The 13,992-nt window shown below is 39.0% G+C and overlaps 1 protein-coding gene and 1 long non-coding RNA gene across 14 annotated transcripts in view; one reads left to right on the plus strand and one right to left on the minus strand.

The window, feature by feature from the left end:
• Nucleotides 1–13,992, plus strand: part of MCM9 (minichromosome maintenance 9 homologous recombination repair factor) — an 88,107-nt gene that overhangs the window by 36,060 nt on the left and 38,055 nt on the right. The window contains exon 8 of one of the 13 annotated variants that reach the window (XM_070449907.1): nucleotides 1,501–1,838. The exons of the other annotated variants lie outside the window; for them this stretch is intronic. Within the exon in view, the coding sequence (XP_070306008.1) occupies nucleotides 1,501–1,823 (323 nt within the window). The 3' untranslated portion in view covers nucleotides 1,824–1,838. Of the gene's footprint in view, nucleotides 1–1,500; nucleotides 1,839–13,992 lie in introns of those variants that run through there. 13 annotated transcript variants of the gene reach the window in all.
• The window catches only part of LOC139029690 (uncharacterized), a 31,529-nt gene continuing 18,379 nt past the window's right edge, over nucleotides 843–13,992 (minus strand). The window contains exon 2 of the long non-coding RNA XR_011481888.1: nucleotides 843–4,249. This is a non-coding gene — a long non-coding RNA (uncharacterized lncRNA). The remainder of the gene's footprint in view (nucleotides 4,250–13,992) is intronic.

Here is a 13,992-nt window from a genome sequence, read left to right on the forward strand (position 1 = left end):
GGCGGGGGGAGGGGCGGCGTAGGCCCCGCCCCCGGCCCGGCGGCTCCCGCGCCTCACGTCGGGCGTGGCCGCAGCGGGGCGGGGTCTCGGGGGCGTGGCCACGGCGAGGCGGCAGGAGGCGTGGCCACGGCGGGGAGGCGTGCTCGCCGTGGGTACGGCGGCGGGAGGGCGCGATCCTGGCGACGCCCGCCCCTCGGGTTTGTGTAGTGGGTTGGTTTTGTGTCTCTTTTTTTTTTTTTCCTTCTGACGCTTTCTTCACATCAGTCCGACGGCTGTGTCGGCTCTCTACTGAATTTAGGAAATGCGAATCCGTTGTCTACACTAGGTTAGGTTCAGTTGTCTGTATACTGGATAATATTTGGGTTAGAGGGAAGGATTGGTTGCAGTGGAAGTAAATCGCATTTTATAGACTGATGTCAGTTCAAAAGGAGCAAAGCCATTTTGGAAATCTAGTTCTTGGCCAATATCTACGTTTGGGCCCGACAGCGCCGTTAGTTAAATAGAAAATGAAGGGCGAGGAAACGCTTTTCCACCCACACTTTGTGGACTAGGTAATATTTGGGCTGCCCCAGGGTCGTCTTCCTCCCGTTCCAATCTGGAAAGTCTAGAATAAAAAGATGACTTGAGGTTGGATCACTTACACCCCATATTTCTCCTGTTCGGTGGATACAGCAGGAACATAAAAAGGAGGAAATGCAAGTGTCAGAAGACCAAAAGGCAACAGATATAAGCAGAAAAGGGAAAAGGAATAGAGACCACGAAAGCATACCAAGACATGCGATTTTCCAAAAATTCATGGCCTAAACCGTTAGTAAGTAAAAATGTATGGCACCACGAACAAGTTCAGAGGAATCTTTATTATTCCGCATTCAGTGTCAATTTATTTGTTCTGCTTGACTACCTTTGTAGGGAAAGGGAGAGCTTGTAACACATTTGTAAGGTTGTTGAACTGTTTCTATTTTCTAAACAAGAGCAATATAAAGGGATTTTTTCGTGCTGCATAAACCATCATTTTTTAAGTATTTTGAATGAAACCACTAAACTTGGGTAATTAAATTCAGAGAGAAAATTATTTAAGTGTCATCTATGCTGAAAGTTTTCTCTTAGTGTAGTGCTGAGAATTTTTCAGTTAACATTCTTTGGACATTGTTCATTGCAGGTTGCTTTTAATGAGACTTCTGCATCTGATGGTCTTTTGAAAGCTGATAAGAGACAGCTAGGGAGGCCTGGCATGCTGCCGTCCATGGAGTCACAAAAAGTCAGACACAATTTAGCTACAGAGCAACAACAGGGACAGTGAATCCCAGGCCTCCCACATTTAGGGAAACTACTTAGAGTGAGGGTCCCATCTTATCATCGATGGATTAACACATACCACAATCTACCGGAAAGGTTTCCTCAAGCCCAGTTATTTGTACAAATTAGAGTGTAAGAGCCATACTGTGGTGACAGGTGCAGATCACGTTGACTGATAAACCGTCTTCTCTTCATTGTTGTTAGTGTTGTTAGTGCCTCAGGCTGCCTCGGATGGAGTGCAAATTGCCGTAAGACACACAGGACACAGAAGAGAACCATTTGAAGTAGAAAACAAGATCCTCCTGAGACTTGTATATACGCGCTTTCCTCATTATTGCAGGCATTGTGAGGAGGAGACTGAAGTCCATTTGCTGTATAAAAATGACTTGATAAGCTTGGTAAAAATCAAGTGCATTTTCAATCTGCTCATGTTCTACGTCCCTTTAGTTATATCTGACTCCTTGCGGCCCTATGGATTGTACCCTACCAGGCTCCTCTGTCCATGGCTCATAGGTATGTCATTATAAAGCGTGTAAGATTTGTTCTAGTGTCAAGAATGAGATTTGCCTGGATAGTACTACTGGGTTGGCTGAGGAGTTTGTTGGAGTTTTTCCGTAAGGTGTTATGGAAAAACCCAAAAACCTTTTTGCCAACCCAGTATTTTTGGCTTATTTTCTTAAACTCTTTTGTATAACATGTCATATATAAGAGTATTTAAGGGGCGGGGGAAGCCCTTCCTAATAACTCACTGGAAGCCTCAAGAATTGGCTCCAGGCCTTTACTGTTGCCTTTCCTATCTTAACTCGCGTTGTTACTGCTCCTCAAAAGTATTAAAGAGCCTTTGGGTACTGGCTCTAGTAGTTTGCTCACCAATGATAATACCTTCCAGGAAGACCACAGGTATTTCCAGATGTGCCCTTGTGTACTTCTAAATTAAATGGCATGCCTTATGGGGGAAAGATTGTAAAAGCGTTATTCTGGTTTCAGAGGCAGTGTGTAACATTTGTTGCTGAACAACTTTTTGGTGACTCAGACAGTTAACCACATTGCAGCAGACAGGTTGCCATGAACGCTGTCATATGTGAAGTACCCACAGGGCCCCACGTGACACTTGGAGGGCTACATGCAATGTAATCCTCAATCACATCTCTCAGTATAGCCAGCTTGGGGCAAGGGTGGCTGAGAAAGGTTGCTCTGGCTCTAAAATGAGCAAAGACTAAGTTAATGCCTAGGACAGAGATAAATGAACCTAGTTAGCTATTGTTATGGGCTGAATTGTGCCGTTCTCTCTGCCCCCAAATTCATGTGTATGCCCCCAGTACCTCAGACTGACTGTAGTTGCTGACAGGGCCTTAAAAAGAGGTGTTTAAGTTAAAGTGAGTCCCTTAGAGTGGGCCCTAATCCATTCTAACTGGCTTCTTTATACGAGGAGGAAGTTTGGACATAAAAAGAGATGCCAAGGGCACTCATGCACAGAAGAAAGACCACTTGAGGACACAAGAAAGTGGCCATTTGTAGGTCAAATGAAACCAACCTTGCTGACATCTGATCCTTTACTTTTAACCTTCAGAACAGAACTGTGAAAAAACAGGTTTCTATTGTTTAAGCCACTCAGTCTGGTGTTTTGTTGTGGCAGCCCTAGCAATCTATGTATGTAATCCGCTGCTTGTTCATTTATCAGGGGGGTTCTATGGCGTGAAATGATGTGGTCATTTAGGTTGTAGGTTGTAGTGTGGGGTTGTGTGCTGCAGACATTTCTCAGAGAAAGTACCTGCTGTTATGCATACACACCTTAAATTCTGAACAGACTAGATGCAGCTTGCTTCTGAGTTTCAAAGCTCATGTACAGAGGGCTTTTCAGACTGTTAATAAATTGAGGTCCCACACAAAGCTACATGAAAGAGTGAGTTAAATGTACTAGAATCAAACTGAATTATGATTGTTGTTCAGTCACCCAGTGGTGTCCGACTCTTGCGACCCCATGGACTGCAGCACTCCAGGACTCCCTGTCCCTCACTCTCTCCTGAAGTTTGCCCAAGTTTTTGTACATTGCATCTGTGATGCCATTCAGCCATCTCATCCTCTGATGCCCTCTTCTCCTTCTGCCCTCAATCTTTTCCCAGCATCAGAGACTTTTCCAATGAATTGGCTGTTCGCATCAGATGACCAGAATACTGGAGCTTCAGCTCCAAAGAATATTCAGGGTTGATTTCCCTTAAGATTGACTGGCTTGATCTCCTTGCTGTCCAAGGGACTTTCAGGAGTCTTCTCCAGCACCAGTTTGAAGACGTCAATTCTTTGGCATTCTGCCTTCTTTATGGTCCAGCTCTCATAACCACTGGGAAAACCATAACCTTGACTATACAGACTTTTGTTGGCAGAGTAATGTCTCTGCTTTTCAAAACACTGTCTAGGTTTGTCATAGCTTTCCTGTGAAGAAGCAAACATCTTCTGATTTCATGGCTGCAGTCACCATCCACAGTGATTGTGAAGTCCAAGAAGAAGAAATCTGTCACTACTTCCACCTTTTCCCCTTCTATTTGCCATGCGGTAATGGGGCTGGATGCCATGATCTTAATTTTTTTCAATATTTAGCTTTAAACCAGATCTTTCACTGTCCTCCTTCACCCTCATCAAGAGGCTCTTTAGTTCCTATTCGCTTTCTGCCATTAGAGTGGTATCATCCACATATCTCAGTTGTTGATGTTTCTCCTGCCTATCTTGATTCCAGCTTGTAACTCATCCAGCCCGGCATTTCTCATGATGTGCTCAGAGTATAGACTAAACAAACAAGATCACAGTAGACAGCCCTGTCATACTCCTTTCTCAGTCTTGAACCAGTCAACCAGGGTTGTAACTGTTGCTTCTTGACCTGCATACTGGATTCTCAGGAGACAGATAAGGTGGTCTGGTATTCCCATCTCTTTAACAGCTTTCCACAGTTTGTTATGATCTGCAAAGTTAAAATACACTGAATTAAAATGTATTAGAACTGAGAATTAAGTCAAATCTCAGACACTGCCTGCTGCAGAAGTTTTCATAGGTATGGAAATGTTGACCTCTTGCCTTTGTTTAATTCCTAAATTTCACCTGGCACAATGATTTGTCATAATAAATGATTTCTATCTATATATTGGTATATTAATATCAATATAAGTGGTAATTATTTGTCACTGTACTGAATTCTCTTTGAGAACACATTTGTGTTATTGTCCCCATCTTTTAAAAAAAATTCTCATTTAAGGCTGGTTGTAATATGATCTTTAGTTAAAAGAGCTCCCTGTTATTGTTTCAGTTCAGTTCAGTCGCTCTGTCGTGTCTGACTCTTTGTGACCCCATGAACCGTAGCACGCCAGGCCTCCCTGTTCATCACCAACTCCCGGAGTTTACCCAAACTCATGTCCATCGAGTCGGTGATGCCATCCAGCTATCTCTTTCGTCCCCTTCTCCTGCCCCCAATCCCTCCCAGCATCAGGGTCTTAGGATGTCACAATTTAATGATTTTTTTTAAGGTTTATTTATTCTGGCTGCCCGGGATCATCATTGCTGCGTGCAGGCTTCCTCTAGTTGCGGTGAGTGGGGGCTCCTCTCTAGCTGTGGCATGCAGGTCTCTCTCTGCAGTGCCTTCTCGTGTTGCGGAGCATGGCCTCTCGGGCGGCGGGCCTCAGTAGTTGTGGCTATCAGGCTCTAGAGCACTGATTTAGTAGTTAATGGATCACTGACTTAGTTGCTTTGAGGCATGTGGGATCTTCCCTGACCAGGGGTCAAAACCATGTCACCTGCATTAATTAGCAGGTGAATTCTTAACCACTAGGCCACTGAGGAAGCCCTAACGATAGTTTTAAAGATAAACTTCTCTATGAATGTAGAATGTAGAGATTTTCTGTAGTTTACAGATGTTTCTAGAAGGAATAGCTCCTACAGTAATGATTTTACTAATAGTAACTCATTATACATGTAGAGAGAGACACCATTTATTATGTGAAATTATTGTGCTAGACTCTGTGGAATATTCAAAGACAAAAACGTACATGGATATTATCCTCAAAGATCGTTTGGTCCAGTAGGAAAGGTGACTATGTAATCACATAAGTGTGGTACAGGCTAGAAAGTATTAGATGCACCTTGAACAGTAATGGTTAAAGTTATATGGGAACTAAATTTTGATGTCACAAGAAAGGCTGTGTGTGTGTATGTGTGTGTGTGTGGTATGTATACAGATATGTGGTACATATTTATATACATATGGTATGATGTTTTCTTTACTATTTGTAAAAAGCTTTTAAATAACCTGGTTTTGATTCTTGGCAACACTCAGGTATGGTAGCAAAGTAAGATTAGCCCCATATAACAAATGAGGACTCGGCCGCTCAGGTTCCTGCTCCCTTAATTGCTGACTTAGTGTTTCTCTATTTTCTCTCCACTGTGTTGGATAATGTTTAAAGTGGACTGTATGGGTAGAAAAGCAATTGGTATAATTTCCTGGAAGAACCCACAGGCTGGCAGACACTGTAGTAATGACTTGATTAATGAACTCTTGAGGAACGAAGCTCCATGAATGAGGTTTGTCCAGGTAGATACTGGGAGTGAAAGGAGGCTGCAGCCGAGGCAGAGCTGTGTTTGTGGGAGCTCCCCGTTGAAGCTGCAGATGCCGGGCTTCCTGTTGCAGGAGTGACTGGGAGGTGGGGGACGATGGATCCCGGAATGCAATCTTATGCTTTTAATAAGGTTTTCATGTTCGTTTCATAAAGTACATCCCCTTCCTCCATTCTCTGCTCCACCTCATTAACAACAGTTTCCCTGTTTTGTATTCAGTGCTGCCCACCATTAGGTTACAAGTTTGCTGAAGAGAGAAGCTGTGTCTGGCCCCTTACCCAAGCTGGGCTATACTGTTAAATACCTTTTGGAGCTCATCCATATTAGTCAGCTTTCTGAAGCACCATAGTTATGTTTCTTGTGGACAATCTTTTGATGCTAACATTATGGTATTGTTTCTGACCAGAAGAATATGGATGGAAATCCTTGATAATTTTCTTGTTTCTTGTATCTCGTTTATAACCTGTTCTTAGTCCTTTTGTAAATGAAGCTCCTAAACTTATTTCCTTCTAAACTCAGTCTCTATTTGAGTCCACTGTCCTTCATGTTTTACATTCCATCCTTTTCTCTTTCAATCTCCACCTCTCCCATTTGTTAGAAGCTTTCTCCTTTTCCTGGTACCAGGAAGAATTCAGTGATAAGTAGAGAGAGGACTCAAATCTTTAAAACATCTTCATACTAGACCACCGTTTGCACAAAGCCACTGTTCAGCATAGCAGCTTTTTTAGTTGGTTACTATAGAGACAAATGGCATAAGATGGAGTCACGCTTGACAGAAGTAATCTAGGCAAGTAATCTTCCTGAGATTGGAGACCTTATACACGGGGTTGTTTAGAAAAGGTAGAAGACTAGAAAGGATAGGAAGGGGAAAGGTTTCACAAATGAACTAATAGGTGATTAATTGGTAGATTTTATCGGTAGAATTTGTGCTTGTTAAGGCCTTGCATCCAGCATACATAGAATGTATCTCCATGTATCCCCAGTATGATTATACGGTGATTTTTTAAAAACTGTTTACTTATTTATTTCGCTGTATCAGGTCTTCGTTGCAGCATGCGGAATCTTTGGTTGTGATATGTGAGATCCAGTTCCCTGACCAAGGATCGAATTCATGCCCTCCCTGCCCCCCATTTGCTCTCCTCCCACCTACATTGGGAGCACAGAGTCCTATCCACTGGACCAGCAGGATCGCCCCAGTGATCTTTTTAATAAAAACTATATTGCTATCAACATTTATATACAAATTTCATTTTTCTGGGTATATACTTAAGAGTGGAGTTGTTGAGTCATACGATAACTCCTTAGGAGGAACTACTAGACTGTTTTCCAAAGTATCTGCACTATTTTATGTTCCCACCAGCAATGTATAAGCTTTCCAATTCTCCACATTCCCACTAACACTTATTATGTCTGTCTTTCTTTTTTTCCCTGTTATTTTGTCTTTCTGATTATAGCTATGGGTGATGTGCAAAGTGGTATCTCATTGTGGTTTTGATTTACATTTCTCTGATGGCTAAAGAGGAGTTGAACATTTTTCATTTGTTTGTTGGCCATTTGTATATCTACTGTAGAGAAATGTCTGTTCAGCTCTTTTGGCCATTTAAAAAAATTGGATTTTCTTTATTATTGGGTTGTGAGTTCTTTATATATTCTAAATACAAGTCTCATACCTGAGACTTATCAGAGACTTGTACTTACCAGATTTGGAAAAATTTTCTCCCATCATGTGAATTATCTTTTCATTTTCTTGTGGGTGTCTTTTGCACCACAAAAGCTTTTTGATAAAGTCCAGTGTAGTATTGGCATAAAGATATAAACCACTATAACACAACTGATTGTCCAGAAATAAATCCATACATTTATGGTCAATTCATTTTTTATAAGGGTTCCAGAACAATTTATTAGGGGAAGAAATTGTCTTTTCAAAACTCCCTGCTGGGAAATTGGACATCCAAATGCAAAAATACAAGTTTGGACCCCTATTCACACAATATGCAAAAAATAATTTAAACTGAATCAAAGACTTAAATGTAAGGTGCTAAAAGTATAAAACTCTTAGAAGAAAACACATCAAAGGCATCAATCTTCTGGCCTTTGATTAGGCAGTGTTTTTTTGAGAAATGATAAAAAAACACAAGCAGAAAAAGTCATTGGATGTACGTGAGGTGTTTTTTCATTTACCTAAGGCATCTTTAATTTCTTTTAACAGCATTCTTTACTTTTTACAGCATAAGTTTTATATACTTCTTTTGTTAAATTCATTTCTAAGTATTTTATTTTTTAATGCTCTTATAAATGGAATTACTTTATTATATTTTCATATTCTTCACCTTGCAAGTATATAGACACAATTTATTTTTAAAATTTGATTTTGTATCCTTCAACCTTGATGAACTCATTAGTTAGCTGTAATTTAATTGTAATTCTTAGGATTTTCTATCTGTAAGATCATGCCATCTGCACACAAGGATATTTTTACTGTTTCCTTTCCCTTCTGGATGCCTGTTACTTCATTTTTGGTCTAATTGCCCTTTCCAGAACCTCCAGTACAATGTTGAACAGAAGTAATGAGAGTGAACATCCCTGTCTTGTTTCTGATCTTAATACGAATACATTCAGTCTTACATCAAGAATGATGTTAGTTCTGGGTTTTTTTGTAGATGTCCTTATCAGATTGAAGTTCTCTTCTGTTACTGGTTTGAGCATTTTTTCATGAAGTGTTGTTGAATTTTGTCAAATACTTTTTCTGCCTCTACTGATATGATCATATGCTTTTTGTCCGTTATTCTGTTAATGTGAGAATATTACATTAATTGATTTCTAGATGTTGTACTACCAGTCTTGAATTCCAGAGATTTATCTCACTGGATCATGGTTATATAGTCCTTTTTATATATTGTTGGATTTGGTTCCATAGTTGAGGATTTTCGTATATATGTAGTCATAAGAAATATTGGTCTTTAATATTCTTATGATGCTTTTGATTTTTGGTATATAGGTAATACTGTTCTCATAGAACAAGTTAGGAAGTATTTCCTCTTTTTCTACTTGTAAAGAGTTTGTGAAGAATTCATACTAGATTCTTCTAGTGTTGAAGCCATCTGTGTGTGGGTTTTTCTTTGTGGGTAGTTTTTAAATTACTAATTCAATCCCTCCTTACTGTACATCTGTTCAGATTTTCTTTTTCTTCTTGAGTCAGTTTTGGTAGTGTCTATTTAGAAATTTGTTAATTTCACCTAAATTATCTGATTGGTTAACATAAAGTTATTTGTTATTTCCCTTTGTAATCCTTTTTATTTCTGTAAAGTCATTGATGATGTCCCATCTTTGATTCCTGATTTTAGAATCATTTTATTCCTCTCTTGTTGGCTTGGTCAATGTAGCTAAAATGTATCAATTTTTGGATTCATGAATTTTTTCTATTTTTGTATTCTGTTTCAGTGATTTCTGTTACAGTATACATTACCTCCTTCCTTCTGCTAAATTTGGGTTTAGTTTGCTCTTCCTTTTTTCCAGTGTCTTAAGGTGGCAGCATAGATTTTTGACTTGATATCTTTCTTCTTTTTTAATGTGGATATTTATAGCTGTAAGTTACTTTGTAAACATTGCTTTAGCTGCAACCTATTAATAATTGTTATGTTGTGTCTTCATTTTCCTTCATCTCAGTTTTTTTCTGATTTCTTGTTATCCAGCCACCTATTCGTTGCATGAATACCTTTCTATGTTATCTCTGACAAGTGGACTTTCCACTTTTGCTTAAAGCTTATTTTGATTTCTTACTTCACAAGGAAGCTCATTCCTTTTTAAACACTTGAGATTTCCAGCACTTCCCTGTAAAATTCTACGTGTTGGTCTGTTAATTCTTTTGAAGCCACCCTAATTTAGTCTAATTGATCTTCCATAGGATAGTTCTTTAAGTACTTAATAATTACTTTGTCTTCTCTAAATCTTTGTTTCTGGCTAACCAGCAAACCTTTGCTACAAACTGTTCTTTCAGTGGCATTATTTTCCATGTCCTTCATTATTTGTTTCCTTTTTTTTAGTATTTCTTTTAAAATTTGATATCTCAAAGTAGATATTAATACTCTACATCAGGAGTCAGCAACTTTTTCTCTGTAAAGGTCTAGGTATGAATATTTTAGATTTTTGAAGGCCATTCAGTGTCTGTCATATTTGACTCTGCCATTGTAGTGTGAAAGCAGCCATAGACAGTATGTAAATGATGAATGTGACTGTGTTCCAAAAACCTATTTTTGCAAAAACAGGTGGTTGGGCCAGATCTTGCCCACAGATCATAGTTTGCTGACTCCTCTCTGGATATTATCTAACCAGTGCAGAACTTGGTGTGATTTTATCTTCATTAAAAATGAAGGTAAATGCTAGTCTTGCCTTATTGCATTTTTTAGATAGTATTGAAATATTCTGAGGGGAAGTTGGATATAATTTTCATTTATGCTCCTCTAAGGTGAAGTGGGGACTTCCCTAATGGTTCAGACAGTAAAGACTCCGTCCACAATGCGGGAGACCCGGGTTTGATCCCTGGGTTGCAAAGATCCCCTGGAGAAGGGAATGGCAACCCACTCCAGCATCCTTGGCTGGAGAATCCTATGGACAGAGGAGCCTGGCAGGCTACAGTCCATGGGGTCGCGAAGAATCGGATACAACTGAGTGATTTAGCACGTGCACACACACACACATAGGAAAGGTGGTTTGTTTCCTCTACTTTTTTCAGCAGTTTTTTTCTTTACCTTTGATTTTCTAAAGTTTAAGTCATATGCCTAGGTATAGTTTTGTTTAGTGTTTTTCCTGCTTTATAGTCGCTGAGTTTTTTTTGGATCCATAATTTGGTGTCTGACATTAGAGAATTTTTCATTATTGCTTCAAATGTTGCTTCTGTAATTTCTCTCTTTCTTATAATATTCCCATTGTATCCATTACATGTATGTTACACATTCTGTAGCTGTTCCATACTTTTCTGTTATTTTCCAATTTTTTTCCTTTACTTTTCAGTTTTAGAAATTTCTGTTGACTATCTCTGGGTCAAGGAGATCCCCTGGAGTAGGAAATGGCAACCCACTCCTGTATTCTTACCTGGAAAATTCCATGACCATAGGAGCCTGGCAGGCTACAGTCCATGAGGTTGCAAAGAGTCAGACAAGACTGAGTGTGCGCACACACACACATAAGGTCCTTCTTGTTCTCAGAGGTTTTTTCCTTAGCCATGTCCCTTCTACAAATGAGCCCGTCGAAGGCATTCTTCATCTCTAGTGATTTTGATCTCTAGAATTTCACTTTCATTTTTTCTTAGACTTTTAACCTTTCTATTTACAATGTCAGAGACAAACTTGATGTTCAATGTGAGAGCCTGGTAGAGCTCCTGAAGGTAAAATTCACAAAAGTATGTGTACCCATGCCCTCCATGACTGGGTTCCTAAGGAATTTTTAATTTTCAGAGTTGGTCTCATTGAGCCTCCAGAAGTTTGTCAGTTCAGGGTTTTCTTTTCCAGCACTGGTGCCCACGGAAGCTTCTGCTCTGGGAAGTTATAATTCTCCATCTTTCCAATTTCAGGAGCAGCAGTTTGCCCCTTGACCTCATTCCTTTGATGGATCATAGAACAGTTGTTGATTTTTCAGTTTGCTTAGGTTTTCACTTATTAGAGTAGATTAGCAATTTCTAAGCCCCTTAAGTGCTGGGCCAGAAATTGGAGGAGCTCACATAGCTTTTTTCCCTATGTTTTCTTCCATAAGTTTTATATTTTTTATTTAGGTCTTTCATTCATTATGAATTAATTTTTCTATTAAATATGAAGTATTGAGAAATACTGATTTCTTTTTTTTTCTTTTTGCATAAGGATATCCAGTTGTTACAGCACCATAGGTAAGGTGGTTTATTTCCCCTATGGCTTTTTTTCAAGATTTTTTTTTCTTTACTTTTGATTTTCTAAAGTTTAAATTGTATGCTTGGGTATAGGTTCATTTAGTGTTTTCCTGTTTTTCTGTAGCACAAAGTGTTAGTAGCTTAGTCGTGTCCAACTCTTTGCAGTCCCGTGGACTGTAGCCCACCAGGCTCCTCTGTCCATGGGATTCTTCAGGCAAGAGTACTGGAGTGGGTTGCCATTTCCTCCTCCAGGGGATCTTCCCAACCTAGGAATCAAACACCCGTCTCCTGCATTGCAGGCAGGTTCTTTACCATCTGAGCCACCGGGGAGTTTCATTTAGTGTTTTTCTGTAACACAAGGATATCAGATTATCCTTCCTCCATTAAATTGCCTTTCCATTTTTATCAGAAATCAGTTGACCATCCATTGTGGGGCTGCCTTTGGACTCTGTTCTGGTCAACTGTTCTGTGTATATCTTTTGTCCAGTACCACACAGAACTGATTACTGCAGCTTTGTAATAAATCTGGAAATTGAGTCATGTGAGACTTCCTACTTAGTTTCTTGTTTGAGTCTTCTATTTTCTTCTCTATATAAATTTTAGAATCACCTTTTCAATTTCTATAACGAGAAAAAACCCCACTGGAATTTTGTTTGGACTTACATTGAATCTATAGAGCAGTTTGGAGAAACATCTTAAAAGTATTGAGATTTTCATTCTACAAGGCCATCATCACCCTGATTCCAAAGCCAGGCAAAGACATCACATAAAAAGAAAATTATGGGTCAGTGTTACTGATGAATATAGACACAAAAATCCTCAACAAAATTCTAACAAACGGAATCCAACAACACGTTAAAAGGATCATATACCATGATCAAGTCAGGTTTACCTAAGGAATGCAAAGATTCTTCAGTATATGGAAAATCAATGTGATACACCATATTAACAAAAAATAAAGATCATGATAGTCTCAATAGATGTAGAAAAAACTTTAGACAAAATTCAAGACCCATTTATGATACAAACTCTCCAGAAAATTGGCACAGAAGGAACCTACCTCAACATAATAAAGCCTATATATGATAAACCCACAGCAAACATTATTCTCAATGGTGAAAAATTGAAAGCATTTCCCATAAGATCAGAAATAAGACAGGAGTGCCCACTCTTGGCACTATTGTTCAACATAGTTTTGGAAGTTCTAGCCACAGCAATTAGGGAAGAAAAGGAAATGAAAGGAACCCATGTTGGAAAAGAAGTAAAACTCTCACTGTTTGTAAATTACTTGATACTACAGAAAAAAGCCCTAAAGATTCTATCAGAAAGTTACTAGAGCTAATCAGTGAATTTAATAAAGTCACAAAATACAAAATCAATATACCGAAATCCCTTGCATTCGTATGCATTAATAATGAAAAATCACAAAGAGAAATTAAAGAATCAATCACATTCACCATTGCAACAAAAAGAGTAAAATACCTAGAAATAAACCTAAGGAGACAAAAGAGAACTATATACAAAAAAGAAATGAGAGATATATACAAAAAACTGTAAGACACTGTAAGAAAACTATAAGATGCTGATGAAAGAAACCAAAAACAATATAAACATAGATTATACCATGTTCTTAGATCAGAAGAATCAGTGTTGTGAAAATGATTCCATATTGGAATCACGCTACTAGCCAAAGCCATTCATAGATTCAGTGCAACCCCTATGAAATTATCAATGACATTTTCCACAGAACTAGAACAAAAAATTTCTGTGGAAACACAAAAGACCCCAAATTGCCAAAGCAACTTGAGAAAGAAGAATGGAGCTGGAGCAATCAAGCTTCCTGACCTCAGACTGCACCACAAAACCACAGTCATTAAGACAGTGATACTGCTGGCACAGAAATAGAAATATAGACCAATGGAACAAGACAGAAAGCCCAGAGATAAAGCCACACACCTGTGGGCACCTTATCTTTGACAAAGGAGGCAATGATACACAATGGAGAAAGACACCCTCTTCAATAAGTAGTGCTGGAAAAACTGGACAGCTCCAAGTAAAAGAATGAAATTAAAAACACTTGCTAACACCATACATAAGGATAAGCTCAAAATGGATTAAAGACCTAAGTATAAGACCAGAAATTACAAAACTCCTTTTAGAGGAAAGCATAGACAGAACACTGACATAAATCACAGCAAGATTTATGACCCACCTCCTAGAGT

The sequence above is a fragment of the Odocoileus virginianus genome, chromosome 19, assembly GCF_023699985.2.
Source record: "Odocoileus virginianus isolate 20LAN1187 ecotype Illinois chromosome 19, Ovbor_1.2, whole genome shotgun sequence".
Taxonomy (NCBI): domain Eukaryota; kingdom Metazoa; phylum Chordata; class Mammalia; order Artiodactyla; family Cervidae; genus Odocoileus; species Odocoileus virginianus.